Source organism: Platalea leucorodia (genome assembly GCF_965183815.1).
Source record: "Platalea leucorodia genome assembly, chromosome: 13".
Lineage (NCBI taxonomy): Eukaryota > Metazoa > Chordata > Aves > Pelecaniformes > Threskiornithidae > Platalea > Platalea leucorodia.
Genome location: NC_138835.1, coordinates 1,665,740 through 1,685,180, shown reverse-complemented (window position 1 = coordinate 1,685,180; position 19,441 = coordinate 1,665,740). Strand labels below are relative to the sequence as shown.

Sequence of the window (19,441 nt, the reverse complement as noted above, 5' to 3'; positions counted from 1 at the left end):
TGCCAAAGTGGCTCTGCTGTGCAATAACCCCCCGCTGCCCTGGGTCTCAGCCCTTTCTCCGCTCCTGGGGGCTGGTCCTACCCAGCCAGGGGTCTCGGGGCTGAGAGCAGCCCCCTTCGGCTCTGCCGATGCCCATCTGGACCCTCCGGGACAAGCCCGGGTCTCGCTCCCTCTCCGTGCCCCTCTCCCACCCAGCACGCAGAAGCTCCTGCACAGGGGCTGCGACTCAGCCGCGCCGGACCACGGGCTCCACGGGGCAGAGGGACACGATAATTTTATATGACAAGATGAGGTGCGATACGAAATACGCCCTAGGGATGGATGAGTCAGCTGGGTCAGGCGGCACCACCACCTCTCCTCCTCCTCTGCCCAGCTCCAGACCAGGGGCAGGTCTCGCCTCCAGGGCTGCCTTGGCACTCCAGCAGCTGCCCACACCTCTGCCTGCAAAACCTCCACCTGCAAAACCTCCGCCTCCTTCTCTGCAGGAGAGCTCGGCCCTGCCCAGCTCCGCAGCTCCAGCCCCGAGGCGGCTGCTCAGCACTGTCGCAGACCAAACGCATCCCATGTTCAGACAGGCTTGGGGACCTCCTGAGCTGCTCCCGTCCTAACGCGAGTCTCAGTTGCGAGGTCTCAAACTTAAAGTCAGATTTTTTCTTTCCTCCATTTACCTTAACTCCAAATCAATCCCATTAAACCCACTCCACTGCAGCAGCCAGAAGCCCACATTTCTGGCACTACAAAATAAACTTAATTGGAAAATTATCCATTAGGGAATAATTTCGTTGTTGTTTGGCTGTTAGACTAAGATGTTGCAATTTCTTTGATAATGGTGCCAGTTTTTCCTGTTCTATGTTCATCTGATTACAGCATGATATACTGCTAAAAAGGGATTATCTGGGCTGTCACAGATACACAAGTAATGTGATTACAGGCAGAGCAGCTCTTCCTCTCTCCTGCAAGGCCTATGTTTAGCTGAAACTGGAAATGTAACTTCCTTCTGGAATGACCTTCATCCAGCCAAGCCCTCGGGATGCGTTGGGAAGAAGGATGTTTTCGGAGGCAAGCTGCTTGTAGGGGCAAGAGGCAGCCAGGACGGGCTCGGGAGGAGCTCCGGGCTTTGGGAGCGGAGCGAGGAGCTTTGCGCGGGCAGCGCGGCGCGCACGGAACCGCGGCTGTGCCACGGGGTGTGCCGGGCAGGGACGCGGAGAGGCGGCAAACTGACTCGGAAGGAAATACAGGAGGGACGCAAGGAATTAGAAAGACAGAAAGCAGGCAGGGAAATGAAAGGTGCTGCCAGAGCCCGGGAAGGGGCTGGCTCCAGATCCCTGTGCTGGCTGGCTGCTGGATCCACACTGGTTACTGCTCCGGAGGGACGGCACAAGCAGGCTGTGCGGTGCCTGCTGCAATGCCCCTTTCTCTACAAAATAAAAGCTAGAATTGTAGCCCTGCCCCAGGCGGCATTGCCTTGGCCTCCCCCAGCACCCACGCTCCAGCTCCCAAAGGGAGCCCTGCTGGGACCAGCCTTTTTATAGCACCCAGCCCCCTTCTGCTGGGTGCCAAGTGGGAGCAGCTGGGGCCCTCCCGGGCTGGGAGTTAACCGCGTCCCTGCAGACCCAGGGACAGGGACCAACAGAGTCAAGGATTAAAATCCCAGCAGGTTTCTATGGCTTTGTAGATCCTGGGTATCATTTGCCACTGGGATTTCCACTGAGGCAGGGGAATGCGCCTGTGCTGATACAGGAAAATGTACAGGGAGGGGACAATTAGATCAACCGAATTAGGGGCTGATCCCTTCAGCCTTGAGGTTTGTTTGGCTTGCTGGAGGGGTTTTAGCATAGGGCTTGGATGGCTTCGAGCCTTTCAGATGTCCTTTCCTACAGAGGCTGCTGCAATTCCCCATCCTCCCAAAAGAGCCCTGCAAGCGCCAGCCCCCCTCAGTCTGTGAGCCGCATCCATCTCAGCTGCGGGGCTCCCAGACTCTGGAAGCTGCCCAGCGTACAGCCTCCTCCGTGCTATACCATCACTCCTTCCTTCTGGGTTAGCTGCATCAGTCCTTCCTTGCCTCGGTAGTTTGCCCACATGAGTTTTCCAGCTGAAGTCATTTGAAGTCATTTGAATTTGTTATGCACTTAAAGCCTGGTTCTCCTGAAGGACGGCTGTGCAGGCTGGAGCCCTGTGCCTGGCAGAGAGGCTCTCCAGCAAAGGGAGCTGCTCACCGCGTTCCTCTGCTCAGGGCTGTCTTGGCCTCTTTCGGTGCTATAACACAAACGCCTCGCTAATAAATCGGCTGCTCGCCCTGAGCTGTAATACCTCAGCTTTAACTCTACACCAGCTTTTTCTCTGGCCACGCTACTGCAGCCCAGAGCATCTGCAAATCCCTGAGGAATTTTGGCTCTGCTCCGTGACTCCTGCAAATGGGTGTCCGCTTCATCTGAAGGCGTTGCTGGAGCCAGGCCTTTGGGAAGAGCTGTCTCACCCTGGCACACGGAGAGCTTTTGCACACTCAGAATGAAATGGCTTCAGACACGCGAAGCACCCACCATTCCTTATATACGTCTCTGACCGGCCCCTGCTGCGCTGCCTGGTTCCTCCAAAAACCAAGTCTCTCACTGGAAACTGAGTTAGGAAATGTTGGCTGTCTGTCTCACTGTCGTCTTCTTCCCGTGTCCTTCCCCCAGCAGACACGTCTCCATCAGAAGCAGCCAACCTCAACACCTCCAACAGCATCGGGGTGAGCGCGCTGTGTGCCATCTGCGGGGACCGCGCCACGGGGAAGCATTACGGGGCTTCCAGCTGCGATGGCTGCAAAGGCTTCTTCAGGAGGAGCGTCCGGAAGAACCACATGTACTCCTGCAGGTAAGGACAGAGTCGCGTGGCTGAGACCAAACAGTCCCTAGGAACTGAATGGCAAAGCCCTCAAAGTGCAGCAGCATGGTCCTTCATCCTCCTTGCGTCCTCCACCACCTTTCCAGACTTCACCCCCGAGCTGGGAAGGGTCAGAGACCACTCTGACTCTGGGATTGCCCTCAGTGATCAGCGGGGAAAGACCCTGGGAGGTCTTGCTCCGTTCTTTAGGGGCCAAGCACGTGTTCTTGCAAATGGATATGGCCAACCGTGGATGCGGCCGCAAGCAAGGTAATTCCGTGGGGGAAGCCCTGTTACCAGGGCTGAGCACCTTGCTACTCGGTGCTCTGAGCGAGGCACAAACCCCACTCGCTCCCTGGGGGCACTTCAGCGGCCCCCCATCCCTTCTCCACCGTGAGATGGAAGTGTGCCGTCTCCCTAAAATGCTGCCGCTGCCCGTTACGTGATAAAAGAACATCTAAGGAGCAACAAGGTGGGCAGCGTAGCGTGCACGTCTCTGAGGATGAGGCACCCGTGTGGCTCCCGCAACCTTGTGTCGGTGGTGGTAGCCCACGGCTCTCCCGTGCCACCAGTGGCTGTGACCTGCCCGCTCCCTGCTCTGAGCAACCCACGCGCAGAGAGTCGCAGAGGAAACCGAGGAACCCTCAGCTCAGCGTCTAAGTGTTTTTAAGTAAGGGTTTTTGAAGGAGTTACTCCTGATGGCCTGACAGCCACTCGGAGAGCAACACGCCTCTGACATCTGAGTGAGAGAAAGAAGCCCCGGGTTTGCGAGGGCATGCGGAGCGCGTTATCACTTGCACCCCAGGGTTATTTGAGCTGGCTGCCCAGGGAGCCCCCTCCCCACAGCTCCAGTGGAAAAGCCAAGACGCCCACTTCTTTGGAGACTACGGCTTTTGTAGAATTGCTACAGAAATGCTTTAAAAGCTGCTTTCAGGCATCCACTGGGGCAAATCTTAGCTTGGGGCTTTAAAAAGCACGGTAGAAACAAGCCTTTTCAAAAGCTACAGAACTCAGCACAGCCGGGAGCCCTTTCCCAGCTCTGTACACCTTCATCTTTACTTTGCAAGCTTGATCAATCCACAGTAAATTAGAGCAAATTGGCAAGTGAAATTCATGCTGCACATGGCCACCAGGCTTGTGCTGCATGCAAGAGCCACGCACGTGGGAGATGAGCGTTTGCCCGCCACGTGCGATGGATTTGGTGGTACAAACGTGGAGGCAGGGAGCTGGTTGCGTTCCCGAGCCCTCTCTGAAGTGCAGGTGGCCGCAGAGCTGTTCCCACACCAGCGATGCTGTCCGGAGGTCAGAGCCAACCTGCCTGGATCCCAGACACAGCCCTGGAGAGATGCAGGGACTTAAACCCACTTCTTAGCCTTACTAGCTCAAGAACAACCTTCTACTCTTTTTTTATTCAGAATAAACGCATTCTTCCTCTCTTCTAACTGGGATCTAACTTACAACAGAGGCTACCAAGTTGGCTCTGACCCTCCTGGCTCACAGTTTTAACTTCACTGGGGCTTGTTAGTCCATCATGAGCATCCTATGCCCAGTTGTTAGTAAGACCAGCAGCCTGAGCTCCTGCGTGCGACTGTCAGCTCTAGCCCGTCCTTACCGAACACCCAGAGGTAGAGCAGAGGGCTGAGATGTTCAGAGCAAAGAAAAAAAACCCAGGTTAAAGCAAGCGTGGAAATGGCACAGAGCGGGGCTCCTTTCTCAGGGTGAGCCGCTGGGAACCCGCTCTGAGCGGATCTTGGGGCTCTGTCTTGTCCTGCCTTCAGGCTCAGTCCTGCTGCTCCTCACACCTCTCTCTCTTCCCAGGTTTAACAGGCAGTGTGTGGTAGACAAAGACAAAAGAAACCAGTGCCGATACTGCAGGCTTAAGAAGTGCTTCCGAGCAGGAATGAAGAAGGAAGGTGGGTGATGGTGTGGCTTCCCCACACTCCCCCCAAGCCAGTCCCTGCCGTGTACACGCGTGCCCAGCCATCTTAGCCCTGTCTTCCCTCCACAGTGCTCCCCCACGCGCAGATCCAGACCCCCATCACAGAGGGGTTTAGGGAGGGTTTTGGCCTCCGGTCCCTTCTGCACGTGCCCAGCCTGCCCTCTCCCACCCACGCAAGTCCTTGCCAGCAGCCATCGTCCCCACAGTTGAGGGCAAGGCACGGGGGCCCGGCGTGCTCCCAAATTCAATTCCAGGGCCCCTTCTCAGGGCACCTCTCAAACTGCCAGCAAAGCCAAGCCCACGGGAGTGCCGCAGGGCCATGCCTGGGTCTGAGAGCTGCCGTGCTTGTACACACAAATCACACCCGCGCCTCTTCAGCTCACTCTCACTGACCCACACGTCACCCGTGCTCCCACGTGGCCGGGGCATCCGAGCAGTTTGGGAATGCTTCTCAACATCAGTGAGAAGCAGAAACTTCAAAGAAGGCCTGGAAATTTGGAAACACTTTGGGAAAACTGCTCGAAGTGCTCTTGCCCCAGAGTCACCACGAAATCCACAGCTGGACGGGTGACTCCGGCAAAGGTCCAGCGGCCACTTTGCCTCGTTTTTTCCTAATGCGCATATAGGTTCTTGCTGACCCTCTGCAGACAGCTTAGTTTTATCTGATACCTCAGCCACAGCAGAAAGGACCTGCAGCAAGGTGGAGCATTTTTGGCTATTTAACTCCATATGAAATGAGTAAAGGCATCCCCCCGCCCCTGCATGGCCCAGGCTCACCCCACCAACTTCCCTGCCTCTGTCTCTGCAGCCCTTCCAGGTCCCCATGACTCAGACACGATGGGACAGGATTCACCCCTTGTTTAGCTCTGCTTGGTTCTCAGGAGTAGTCACAGTGGCAAGGAAGCCTGGGGCTGCTGTGGTCCTGCTGGTGACCTTGCTGGTGACCTTGCTGGTGGCCCTGTTGGTGGAGGGACAAACCGCCAGGAGCAGCCCAGAGGCGCTGCCCCGCAGAGCTCACCCCATTGGTGTCTGCAAAGGGACAACCAGGAGGCATTTGGCCCTCTTGTTCCATGTAGAGATATTAAACCCTGTGCTCCCCCCAGTTCACACCCCCTCGAGGAGAAACTTAGGAGAAAAGGGGTCCTTGAAGACAACAGGGAAGTACCAGCAGCACCTGGGCGGCTTCCCCAGGAGCACCAGCCTGCGGGAACACCTCCGAGCAGGAACATTGCTTCCCTGTTAAAGGGGATGAAGTATCGCAAGGAACTTGGCTTGACTTTTCCTGAAGAACATAGGAATCCTCCTCTCCCTGCAGTGCCCGCTCATCCCATGCCCAGGGCTCTGCTGCTGTCTGTTAATATTCAATAGAAGTTACATTAGCTGCATGACCAGCTAATACTGAGCAAACATTTGGAAAACATCATGGCGTGACTGAACTCGGGGGCCTGCTACTGATAACAAGCGGCATAACCTTGAGAGCTCCTATTTACAGCCGCTGACTGCAGGGCTTTTCTTCTGGCCCAGCCTCATTATTGCTTTTTATCAGGTGGATTTATACATGGAGAACGTATCAATCCAGAGAGCCACCAGCCTAAGGCAGGGACTGTTCTGTTTTCCCTGCCATCGATCAATACCTTATTTGAGCAGATGGCTTTGACTGGCGTGGCCGTGGGGAGTTACGGCCAGCCCACAGCCTCCCGGCAGACAGGGAGGCAAATCCTCCCTCGGCACTGCTGCTTCTGCTCTGGCTCCTGCCACCTCGAGACTCAAAGCCCGGGTCCTCAAGACTAGGCCAAGCAGGGAGGCACGTTGGGGTCAAACCTGTCCTGGGCCTCTCTTTACAATAAGGTACGAGAGAGCTCTCTTGCTCTGGATAGATAAGTAGGAGCCGTTCTGCACTTCCTTCCTTATTGTAGCTTAGACGGAAGTTTTCCAACTGCACCTACGTGGTGCAAGAGCCTCCCAAACGGAGCTCGCAGAAGTCGCGTGGACAGACAAAGAAGCCATGCAGATAGGCGACTCCTCCGTTGCACACATAAGCTTTGGGCTGCGTGCATGAGCATAGCCGCCGTTTCGGACCCCATATCTTGAAATCAAAAACCTCAGGGACAGATCCTTTGAAAGGAAACTTGCCCGTTGAACTCTACAGGCTTTGAACCAGGTGTTCGGGTTCTGAAACAGCCCCATCCCAGGAAAGCCTAATAAAGCGAACGTGAAAACAGAACCACCAGATGTAGTCAGCTCTCGCAGGCATCCCGTCACAAACCAGACCCAGCCGCACCTCCGCCCTGCCCGGCAGGGAAGCTGGGAAACTGCAGCGAAGGAAGGGGAACGCCAAGAGTCTGTGCTAGTTTTCGGTGTGCGTTGCCACGAATGACCTGCAGCTCAGCCAAAATGCTCTCTTGCAGCTGTACAAAACGAACGGGACCGAATCAGCACCCGGAGATCAAGTTATGAAGACAGCAGCTTGCCCTCCATCAATGTCTTGCTGCAGGCAGAAGTCCTGGCACAACAGGTACCTCTTCTTTCTTCTTTGGCAGATACAAAAGCATCAGGCACTATCTGGCCAGTAGAACCAGTTGAGTATTTAATAGCTGAGTCTTCAAATTACCACCTCTTCTCTAAGTAACTTATTTGCCAACTCAACACTGGTTTTTCAAAGGCATTTGTTACCTGAAACCATCCCTTTCATGCTCCTTGGTCCAGAATTCACTTGTAATAATATGCAATAATCTGTTCTGCTTTGATGGGACACACGAAGGCTGGACAGCCTGCTGGAAGAAAATAGGGTGGAATCATTGCAACTCAAGGAGCTGCGGCCGCCTAAGCCAGCCGAGGGGCTGGCCTCGCGCGAGCAGCCCCCCTTCCCCATCGGCTCTTAGGAACTTCGGATTCTGGCTTCCCGCACAGTTTCACGAGGAATCAGTTTCATGCTTGTTTTATGCAGATATTCTTTCCAGTGTTTGCTTGAAATTCCCCATTTCCACAGGCATGCCGCCGAGACTTGTTTCCTAGAGCGTTCACCTGGAAAGATGAGTCCGATTTAAGAATCGGGATATTGCAAACAGTGCACATCAGATCAGCAGTGTCTGGGAGGGCACAGGACAGGACGGGAGCGCACAGGCTGCGGGAAGGGTTTGTCTGCAGGAACAAGTGATGAGGATGGGGCTGTGCTGGGGGCAAGAGCTGCCACTCTGCATGGGAGCTGGGCAGAGCGGCACTCCTTGTCCCGGGGAAAACGAAGAGGGGTTTGATTTGGCAGCCCGTGTTCTTCCTTGCTTCAAGGGTCATGGTACCCTGAAGGCTGCCCTGGGAGAAGCTCCGGGACAGGACGCGCCGTGCGCGGGGCTCCACGCTAGGGCTCAGGCTGCGAGGTGCACTTCCCCGCGGAGGGGCTATGCCAGAAGGGCCAAGCCTGTACACAAGAAGCACATCCAATCTCATCCCACGTCTCACCTTGTCCTACGCAGGCTCTAATATATTTACATACCCTATAAAAATAATATTGGTGCTGCTCCCAGAGGTGTGAGATAACGGGGTCTCGAGTCACCCGATCTACAAGGGAAGGACCTTTCCGGGACTCCGAGTCTTGCAGTGGCATCATACGTTAAGTCTCAAGCAGGGTCTGCTGATAAAAACTACAACCATCGACAAATCCAGGGGAAGCTCCTGCTCTCCCACAGAGCACAGAGAGACTCATTAAACAAGGCAGGCTCCAGCACGGTAATTGGTAACTTTTATGTGCCTAGCTAATTAAAACAAGATACTGCTGAGGAGCTGCTTTCTCCGAGATCTCGGGTCACTCACTCAGAGGTCTTTATTTATTTGCTAAGCCTTCCGGGCTCTCTGATTAGGGTAATACATGGTGAGATTTTTACAATCTTATTTATTCAATAATAGCTCGAGAGCTGGAAAGCTTCCAGGTAACGCAACCTGAAAAAAAAAAAAAAAAATGCAGGTGGCATTTGAACTCCATTTCCTTGGGGAGGCTGGCAGGGTCCACGCTGCAAATGCTGGCAGGAACAGGACAGGAAGAGCTGATGTTGTACAAGAGAGAGAGGGCAGGCGGAGGGCAGCGATGGGGTTGAGTTAATTGCTTACAGAAGCATGAGGATAAAGTAGTGACTAAGGGCAAATTTTTAGATGAGCTGGGTGAGCAGCTATGCATGAGAACCAGGCAGGAGGTTGGGCGGCTGGTCTGGGGGAGATGTTCTTTCCAGCTCTGTGTGACGGTACTCGCAGAGTTGTCAGGCGTGTCCTTTGCGAATGAAATGGCCCCGTTTGCTTCCGCAATCACAAATAATGCGCCGTGCAAAAAATGCGACCTGTGTTGCGGGCATGTTTGCACACGCACAGTTTTGCCAAAAGGACCTAAAAGCTGGGGGGAGGTGGGAGGTTGTTGTCTTTAAAGTCTGTCTTTAGCATTTCAAATTGGGTAATGCCAAATATTAATGACCTGGTGCTCACAGAAAGCAATGCCAGACCTGCAAAGTTACCTTCAGCAGAGACTTCTTGTGCTCGTGCTGACTCAGACTCCTGTCAAAAGCAGAGAAGGCAGGCCTGGCCAGGCACCGGCTCTGCAGCGGGGCGGAACGGGGAGCCGTCCTCTGCCCTGTGGTGGGACCAAGCAGCTTGTGCAGCAGCACTGGTCCTTGCTACTGGTGACCTGACCGCTACCTGAGCCCCTCTGTTCCCTCCTGGATCTTGACTGAGCACATTTGTGCTCCCTCCCAGGGAGACCTTGGATTTAGAAACATTTCTTCTGTGCTTTCCAGTCTATTCAAGGCATGAGAGTTTACCAAGATGACCCGCAGCCTCAGCTCTGAAGCATTTCACGTTCACAGATCCCCAAGTTGATCTCAATTTAAGTGGGTTGTGTTGGGCCACGTATTCTGGGGGCTGGCTGTGCACCAGAAAAAAGTAATTGTTGATGCTGGGGTCCGCATCAACACAACCCGTGGGCTGGGGATTTTCCTGTCTATGTTTCCTCTGTGGCACTGAAAGCTGAAGGATTGCTTCTCTCCTTCCAGATATCATCCCCGGTTCCGGTGATCAACGGAGACATCCGAGGAAAGAAGATTGCCAACATCTCCGACGTGTGCGAGTCCATGAAGCAGCAGCTGCTGGTGCTGGTGGAGTGGGCCAAGTACATCCCTGCCTTCTGCGAGCTGCCCCTGGACGACCAGGCAAGTCCCCCCTCCACCCCGCCTCGCTCTGCCCTGGCGAAGGCAGCAGGGAGCCGAAGGAGAGCCAGGCAGCTGTGACCTTCAAAGAAAACGTGCATTGTCCACTGTTATCCTGGCTGCTGGGGCTGATTGGGAACGGCATCCATACAATGCCAGCACGGGCCATTTGCATGTGCAGCTAATCAGCCGATGAGCACAGCCACGATAACAGCGAGTTCAACTTAGGTCCACAATCAGGTGCGCATTTTGCATGGGTCTATCAGTCAATTACTTATTAATTATAGTTTGTGCAGCACTTTGAAAACCTGAAGTGCTATACAAATACTTAGGGTAATCAGCAGGACAGATTTCTAGCCTAAGGTCTGCTGAAGACTTAAAACCAAATCTGCCTGTCTCTCTTTCTGCTTCTTGCCCGGGGATATGTCTGTGTCCATTCTCCCGGTGTGGAATTATGAAAACTAAACACTAGTTTGCTCCCAAGGCAATAAGAAAATCTCTCTTCAGAGTTAAAAACCAGAAATATATTTGCATTTAACATATATTACTCAAATGACATTTGCTGATTGACCAAGATAAGCCCAGTGGGTTTGAAATCTGTAAAAGTGTACTGCAGGATCGCAGGCAGCCTCGAAGAGCTACACGGAGATATCTCCTGTGCAAGTCTAAACTGCAGAGGTCTGCAGCAGATGCTGCAGGACGCGACGTGTGTCCAGCCTTGAACAGCACGTGCGGAGGTGGAGAGGCTCCAGGGGAAGGGACAGCCCTTCTGGCAGGGGATAGCACTTCTGGCAGCGGCCAGCACAGGTCCCATCACAGGCAGGAAGGTATTTCCAGTCTTCCCAGTGTTCGGTCACAAAACCAGCATGGGTCCTCTTCAGCTAGGATCAGACTCCAGCTCTGTTGATCTAGAGGTAATTTTTACATCATGAAGAAAAAGGATATCCAGAAAGTGAGAGCGTCCAGCTGATCAAAAACTCCTAAATCCTAAAACTGAGATCTTCAGTAATAACTCAGCAGCACAAAGCCCCGGGGAATTCAGTGCTGTTAACACAGAGCATATTTCCCTCTTTACTATTGTGTGCAAGTGCTAAATTGTTTAAAATGGTAAGAAATCTGTTAAACCCCTAAGGCAAATGCAACTCAAAAATTATGAAAACCAAAATGGACTCCAATGGCAAATGACATTTACACAGCGAAGAGGCTGCAGCCCAGCGGAGGCTTGGGCAGCTCTGCATAACGCATTGCATCCTTCTGCCATTTGGAACCAGTAAACCTGGTTAATAACTCTGCCGACTACAGCAATTTCCACGTGAGCTCATTTTACAATTGTGGGGCTGCAAAATTTCTCAAAGACGACAAAGCCCAAAGATGCCGTTGTCTGAACCCTGCCTTCCCGCAGAGGAGAGGCTGCTCTCGGCATGCTCCGCAGGCTCGTCCTGACTGAAAGACGTCTTCGGTTATGACCAGCCACCCCCCATCCTGAGCAGTTCCCAACCTGTCCCAAAGGGCTTGAGAGGAAAGCCTGTGCTGCGTTAAACTAACCCATTCACGCCACCCACGCTGTCGAAGGACGGTATGAGAAGAGGGGCAGCAGATACTCCGGGGAGCGCAGGAGGAAGGGCAGAAATGCCAGGGAGCAGGAACGAACAAAACCAAGTGCAAGCCGGCTGCCCAAGGGGCCTGAGAGCCAGTCAAGACATGTCCAGTGGGAACACTTAACGTTGGGAAACGCTGCTACATTGTCCTTAAAATCTTGCCTGCGAATGAATCATCTCTGCCAACATTTTTATAGGAAAGGTCATACTCAAGCCCTCATTCTTCCCATGCACCAAAATGTCAAAGTACTGGGTTTGGTGGGGCAAAGTAATTTCATTTCAAAGTTAAAGTTCTACTTTGTTGTGTTACAACTTTTATATTTATCCTAGTTCACAATGGGATGATGTATCTCAGGTTGATACTGCAGGAACGAATGTCAAATGAGATGGTTTTGCCTTGACGAAGTAATTTGCTTTAACCTTGCTCAAACAAGCAGATTTTATGGAAACAAAAATGGTGGTTTCAAACTGAGCTTTCTTGAATTTGCATTAGGCAGGGAATGCCTGTGTCAGGGCTTTGCTCCCCCTGGGGACTCACAGTTTTTCCATCCTTCTCAAAGTTTCGTCAGATAGGAAAGCTCCGCTTTTTGCAGCTCGGGTCATTACAAGCAGCTCGGCTAACACATCCACCCATGTTTGGATAGCGATAGAGAGAGGCTAGATTTTGGCATATAGATAAAGGTTCCCCAGCATCATGTGCGCATAGTCTTTTTGCAAGGACCTCCACTCTGTTTATTTTGCATAACTTTAAAATAAAAATCCCTCTCTCAGACGTCAGCATCTTTTCTAACCAGAGCTCTCTTCTGTGGGTGACACATTTTCCTGGCATTTCTGGGAGGGTAAGCCTTCTCTTGGCCTCGTCAGATGCTGAGGGATGACACACTGGAAAAGGGAACCGTTCCCATCAGGGGACACTTTTCAGAATCTCTCCATCAATGTTTAATGATTGTTTTCTCCAGCAGAGGCTCCTGGCTGGACATTAAGAAGCCTCTGTGTCAGGCTGTCCAATCGTTAACTTCTGTTTCTGCCTAAATCTCTGAAATTTTTAACTGAAGGAGGGTAAAAGATTCAGAACATTCCCAGGAGCCACTGGAGGGTGAAACACTTCAATCATTAACGTCAGGGCAGAAAAACATCCCTTTGGCTTCCCTGGCCCAAATGCCCATTGCTGCGGAGGGAACGAATGACCAGGGGGCGACCCCACCGGGCGGAGGCGGGTCCCCGGGAGCGGGATTTCGGCGGGAGGTGGGCACGGCCCAGAGGGACAGCAACTGCCCGCGGCAGGGGATCCTACTGCTCCCCGCTTCCCAGGCGGGAGCACGGTCCCCGGGTCCGCACGTGGTAGGAGTTGCCTTGTCTGCAAACGGCCCGCTGGGAACACGTCCCACGGCTGGCCTGAGGTCCTGGGTCAGTCTAACATGGTCTTGCTCATGACACGTGCCATGAATATGGGATGGTTCAGGCGCTGTCTATTACCTACTCATTGTGCTGGATTTATAGCTGTTTATGCACAGGAGGAAACCATTTTTCGACCTCTTTCTCTGACTGTGACTGGAGAGGGGCTCTCACTCCCCATCCTTGAGTGCAGTACAGAAATGCTGGGCTTTCCCTCTCGCTTACGTGCAATCGCAGCCTTGTCTCTGTCTCTGCATCACCCAAATAACTCTTCCCTGCCCTTGCAGGTAGCCCTGCTGCGAGCACATGCAGGAGAACATCTGTTACTGGGAGCTGCCAAGAGGTCCATGGTGTTCAAGGATGTCTTGCTGCTAGGTAAAGAGTGCACTTCTGCTCCTGGCCCATCTGCTTCTGCGAAGCCTCGCCGCCGGTGTGAAGGAGAGGGTGGTTCAGTGTTTGCAGGCATCCTTTTTGCAGGGGGGTGGCTTGAGCTCTTCTGTATTTTAGCGAGCCTAGCACAACCTTTGGGTGCAGCTAGGCCTGGCTGACATTCACACCAAGGCCACGACACGTGGCAAAGGTGGGGGACTATGAGCATTCACATCGCCCCCCCGGTTTGCGTAGGCGGGCTGCGGTGTGATTGAGAAAAAGGCTCTCACTCCTTGGTCAGCTTTTCCTTGCTTGAGTGACTCCTGAATAAGGAGAGGCTGCTCTGGCAACTCAGATCGGCATTTCTGGTGGGCTGAGCCAGGGAAGGGGCAGAAGGAGGAACTTCTTAAGTCCTCCACCCTCACCATTATCTCAGCATTGGTTACCTGGGTTTTGAACTCCTTGGCAAGTCTTGGGCAATGACAAGGCGATGGTCTCTGTGCTGCTTGTCCGAAGGAAACGACCACATCATCCCGCGGAACTGCCCCGAACTGGTGGAGGTGAACCGCGTAGCCATCCGCATCCTGGACGAGCTGGTCCTCCCCTTCCAGGAGCTGCAGATAGACGATAATGAATATGCCTGCTTGAAAGCCATCATCTTCTTCGACCCAGGTATGCTCCAGCTTGGTGAGGGTTACAATCAGAGGGGACTAGTCTGGGTTATGCTGACTAACACTGGTCCTGAGTTGTGGAAATGCTGCCTGGTCTCCTCTCTGGGCCAAACTGTTCTTAGAGGGAGGGGAGAAGTCAGCCTAGATAGAGAAAAAACGTCCATTACAGCAGACGATGGAGAATCAGAGACAGCTCACCTCAGCCTGCGCCCAGCCTTCGTGCTCTTACTGAAGGGCAGTTCCTAGGGAAGCAGCCTGGATAGTTTGCCTTGTGGGTTGTTTCAGATGCCAAAGGGCTGAGCGACCCCTCCAAGATCAAGCGGATGCGGTACCAGGTGCAGGTCAGCCTGGAGGACTACATCAATGACCGGCAATACGACTCACGGGGCCGCTTCGGGGAGCTCCTGCTGCTGCTGCCTGTGCTGCAGAGCATCACCTGGCAGATGATAGAACAGATCCAGATTGTCAAGCTCTTCGGCATGGCTAAGATCGACAACCTGCTGCAGGAGATGCTGCTGGGTGGTGAGTACTTGAGGGTCCTCCAAGAGGCCTCTCAGTGTTCCCTGATCACCGTCCCCTTGAGAACCTCTTAGCCATCGTTCCCTACCCAAAAAAGGTGGAGACAGCCTGTATGCAGCTTAGCTGTTGACTCACACAAAATCATCTCCCCCTGTCACTGGCAACGGTAACAAAGGGTCCTCCATTTCTCTTCACCTAAAGAGATGCATTAGCTGTGCATCTGCTTACAGAGAGGTGTCCCCAGCCCTCTGCACGTAGACAAGCTTTGCTGTACAACCACCAAACTCCTACCAGCCCGCTGTTTCGCTAATCCTCCTCTGTGCCAGAAGGGAGTCATCCAAACAAAAGGGTCCGAAACATCACGTTGAAAGAGTGTCCCGGATTTTCTACTGGGAGCATCCAATGGGACAAAAGAAAATGAGAAGTTGCCACTGTGATATTTTTTACATGGAGGTGTGACTCAGGAGGAGAGGAATGTAATCCTATATGAGAAACGCAGGCAGGGGTTAGTGAGCCCAAGCATCCATGGAGGAAAACGGGAAGGGTGTGCTCCAGCACGTATGCGCAAGCTGATCAGGCACAAAGCCTTGGACATCTTGGTGCAGTGGGTCTGCCCGTCTGAACTGTCTCCTTCTGTCATCGTGGCAACTAATGTCCTATGCACGTTTTTAGGCTCATCAAGTGAAACACCGCATGCTCACCACCCTCTGCACCCTCATCTGATCCAGGAGAACCTGGGAACGAACGTGATTGTGGCCAACACAATGCCTCCTCAGATGCACAATGGGCAGATGTGTGAGTATTGCCAGAGAGATGGAGAGCTCTCGGGAGAAACCAAGAGCTTTCAGTGGAGGTAGTTTCTACCTCGCAAGGAAATTTCCATGCAAGACAGAGTCTCTGATAATGAGTGTGTGAGAAATTCCTATGCAGAAAGGAGGGAAAGACAATCAGAGAGGGGGGTTAGATTAGATTAGGCTAGACTAACTGATTCAACAAGATGTTCCCTGGCAGACTGTAACTTTTAGATAGCCGTTAAATTTAGGAATGAATGTTCCCACCCAGTGCCTACTGAAATCAGTGGAAAGGCTCCTCTTCCCCTGAATGGTTCAGACACACCTCACTTTGTCCTCTGCAAAAACACAGGAGAATCTGGTCCACCACACAGGGCCACCACATGGGGCCACCACTTGGGAATTTGGGCTGAGATGACCTCAGCTGACCAAAAAAGTGGCCAGTCCAGGTCTACATGCCAGTAGCTCCCCTCATTTGATGTTCATTATTGTGGCTCTTCCAGGGCATCTAACCACGCCTGTGTGTCCGGGCTGCCTTGCAGCAAATACACAAGCCATTAGGAGCGATGGTTTTGCTACAGAGCCTTTGCTTTGCTTACACCTGAACCTGGTATGACTGAGGACAGATCTCAGTGCTGTCAAGTCTTCTAATTTTGTTTCTCTCTCTGTAGCTACTCCAGAAACCCCACAGCCATCTCCACCTGCGGGCTCAGGACCAGAGCAATACAAGCTGCTGCCCGGAGCCATTGCAACCGTGGCAAAACAGCCCACCTCCATCCCGCAACCCGCCATCACGAAACAGGAGGTCATCTAGCAATCTGCAGACCAGCTGGCCTCGTTTAGAAGACCGTGTGGGAGAAAAACCTGAACTGACTCTGCCACTGTGAAAAGAGAAGCCATCCAGACGTCCTTGGGCGCAAACACACGGACTTGCTTCTTGGACTAGTCCACCATCGCCAAAAGCTGTCTTCCTGCAGCTATGGACAGCACGTGCCATGGGCAGCCCCAAGTCCCAGAACTGAGGCTGAAGCCTTACTGAAACCCTCAGTCCCTGTAAGAAGGGCCAGATTTCTGCTTCCCTCCGTGGGGAGGTTGCAGTGACCGACTGGGGACAGTGCAGCTGGCTGTTCCCCCATCGCCACCTCTCAGCGTTGGTTCAGCGCACACCAGACCCTGAGAACAAGCGATTCTCTGTGCTGTGTGAATGGAGGGCTTCCCTTCCGCAGCCACGCCAGCTCCCCAGACAGTCCCCAGTCCAGCCAAACTGGATGGAGATGGAAGCTCCCCCAGGAGCATCGCAGCAGGTGAAGCGCATGGGTTTTGCCCAGGCAGCGCTGGCAGAACCGCTCCTCAGCCTTGGCTAGTCCCAGGTCGTTGCATGGAGTCACCCTCCAGCAAACTAACCCCCCCAGGCAGGTCTAACAAATCCGTTCAGCTGATACTGGGGCAAAATCTGGCCCACCAGGATTCTCCACTATTTGGATCCTTTTGAGGGGTTTCGCTACTTCCCTGCCAGGACTGCCCTCCCACCATAGGGCCCAGAGAGGCAACCACTGCCAAATCCTTCCCTTACACCACTACTGCCTCCTCGCTACCTGGACTGGGAAGTTGGGGGACCACGAGATTCAGGAGATTTCGGCTAATGGGATGGGGTCACCCCTGCACAGGCTGGCTGTGGGCAGCACTGCCCAAAATATCACCGGCCCCAGTACTGCTTCTCAGTGGTCAGAAGACCACTGGATGCCTGTTTGGAAGGAAGCAGGGGGGAAGGACGTATGAAGGGGTGAGACTTCTGAGGGCGAGAAGAGCCCGAGCCTCACAGGTTGGACCAAGGTCTTGGGCTGCCCAAGTGCTGGGAGCATCGTGACCCAGCGTCTCAGGTCAGACCCAGCTTTAACGCTAAGATATGCCATGTAATCTACTTGTCCAGTCCAGTGCCACTCCCTCAGCCTAGAGTGAGTGGCTGATAACAGATTTATAGGTCTTCATAGCACGATAAAAATTCGTTATGGCTCCTTCAGACCTCAGAGGGTTTGAGGGCAGCAACCTCAAAAATACAGTGCTTCGAGTCCTGCAGAGAACAGCAGAGGTCAAAGAAAGACCCTGTCTCGCCCAAGCCCCTTGGCTCTGCCCCAGCCTTGGGTCTGCACCCGCCTGCCCTGCTCCCTCCCTGCCACAGTCCCTGGTTCTCTGTGCCTGCCTGTGCCGAAACCACGCCGATCTGACCTTTGGTTTACAGCTGAAACCAGGAAAGGAGCCCTCCCGCGCCCAGCGCTTGCCTTGCCGGCTGCCGGCAGGGCTGGAGCTCGCACAGCCCTGCACGACTTCAGGCCTGAGTCATTTCTGGCAGCGGGAGGCAAGAGCACCTCTAACTAACCCTAGGCTGGGTGGGTGCTGGCCTCTCGGGAGGATGAAGCTGATGGAACCACGGCTGCCGAGAGGTTCCTGGCGGGGAGGAATCCGAGCCAGCCCAGCCAGAGGAGCTGCAGGTCTGTCCCTTGATTTCCAATGCAAAAATGAAACACCTCGCCTTGCGCCGACGGTGTCAGAAGTATTGTATCATCTCTCAACGCTGGTGGCATCGTACCGAGTAATTTATTGCAATGATGAATCCAATCATTTTCTGTACATTATTTTGTAAATCACATTGATTATTTATAATTGGGAGATTAAATGCAAAAAACCCCGTAATAACCAGGCTGTCTTTTCCAACTGCAGCAACCATTTTTCCTGTATGTAGAGATACTCTGTGGGGAATCCTTTCTGGTCCATTTGCACCAAGCGTTCCTCGATAATGTACATTAATTTTTGCTGGTTACTGCCTTCCAATGCAAACAGAGGAATATTTCTTCACTAGAGTTTGTATTCATAAAAAAAAAGAGAGAAATAAATGCAAAAATATTTTCTAACTTTTCCCAGACAGATGGATTTCTTTCTTCTGGGAGGATTTATTTTAAATCAAGGGGCTCAACTCCTCGCTGGTCTGAGCACAAAGCGTATGGGTATGGAGGAAAAAGCCCAAAGGAGTGTTTGATGCTGTCACCAGCGGTCACTATTTCCTGGCAAGCCTCACGTTAGCTGGTGTCTGTCCTGAAGCCACGTGTGCTGGAATCATAAGACTGAACGACAAACCCAATTTTCATTAAAACAAACATGAAGAATAAATATTTGCTTTCATGATTCCAGAGAAACTACAGACTCGAAGTAACCACACTCCAAAAGCCAATCAAAGGAAGCCAAAATATGTTATTAGCAGTTCAAACATGTTCATTTTTAAGTCCCTCTTGTATTTCACAGGTAATTTCTGAGCACTTTGGGGTGATGATCCTGCTTTGGTTCACGCACTGCCAACCCGCTGCACGGGTGCAGACCGAGCCCACGAGGCACAATAAGACAATAAAGTGAAAGTCAATTTGGCAGTGCTTGTAAAGGTGAAGAAATGCACTGACAATTAGAGAAGGCTCTTAACGACCCGCTCTTCTGATCACGGGAGCCTGCTCTCAGCTGTAGCATGCCCAGGAAGAAAACAGAAAGAGGGGAGAGAGGTGTAGATGGCTGTAAAGATTAGGGATCTGGGGAGGAACAACACCCAGCGTTTTCGGCTCTGATCTGCAGCGGATGGCCCTCGTGTTGCCCCACCTCCCATGCCCCTGATGTGAAATGAGGTGGGCAGTCTCATCCCAGGTACAAGGGGTGAGAAGCAGCCTCATTTTCCATCCCACTTGCACATCCAGTGGCCTCCCAGCGACAGTCACGCTGGTGAAAACTGTCAGCAGGTATGAGATGCAGGGATGAGACTCAGAGCTGCGTTTGAGGACTGCGTGGAGACAGCACTTAGAGCCTGCCTCCACGCTGGGGCCAAGGACCCGGGAGAATAGGACAGACCTCAGATAACATGCCCTCGATAGCTGTGCACCCGTGATGATCCAGAGCCCCGACGCCATCGCCGAATGCCTGAGCAAGGTCAGCAAAGGCAGCTGCGGGACATGCGTTATCGCAGCACACACACAGCGACTGAGTGGTTCGTCCAGTCAAGGGAAGGAGAAGGAGTTAGTTCCTTCTCTTTAATATGGAATAAAACCCAGGACTCCTCTGCCTGCCACAGGAACCC

The 19,441-nt window shown here is 53.0% G+C and overlaps 1 protein-coding gene across 3 annotated transcripts in view; it reads left to right on the top strand.

Moving 5' to 3' along the window:
• The window catches only part of HNF4A (hepatocyte nuclear factor 4 alpha), a gene marked incomplete at both ends in the record, with an annotated part of 36,062 nt that extends 19,918 nt beyond the window's left edge, over positions 1 to 16,144 (top strand). For 2 of the 3 annotated variants that reach the window (XM_082325580.1, XM_082325578.1), the window contains 9 exons: positions 2,682 to 2,856; positions 4,684 to 4,778; positions 7,213 to 7,319; positions 9,835 to 9,990; positions 13,268 to 13,355; positions 13,866 to 14,021; positions 14,306 to 14,542; positions 15,212 to 15,334; positions 16,002 to 16,144. In XM_082325580.1, coding sequence (XP_082181706.1) covers positions 2,682 to 2,856; positions 4,684 to 4,778; positions 7,213 to 7,319; positions 9,835 to 9,990; positions 13,268 to 13,355; positions 13,866 to 14,021; positions 14,306 to 14,542; positions 15,212 to 15,334; positions 16,002 to 16,144 — 1,280 coding nt within the window. Of the gene's footprint in view, positions 1 to 2,678; positions 2,857 to 4,683; positions 4,779 to 7,212; positions 7,320 to 9,834; positions 9,991 to 13,267; positions 13,356 to 13,865; positions 14,022 to 14,305; positions 14,543 to 15,211; positions 15,335 to 16,001 lie in introns of all 3 variants that reach the window. The other variant, XM_082325579.1, reaches the window with a different exon arrangement.
• Between the last annotated feature and the right edge of the window lie 3,297 nt (positions 16,145 to 19,441).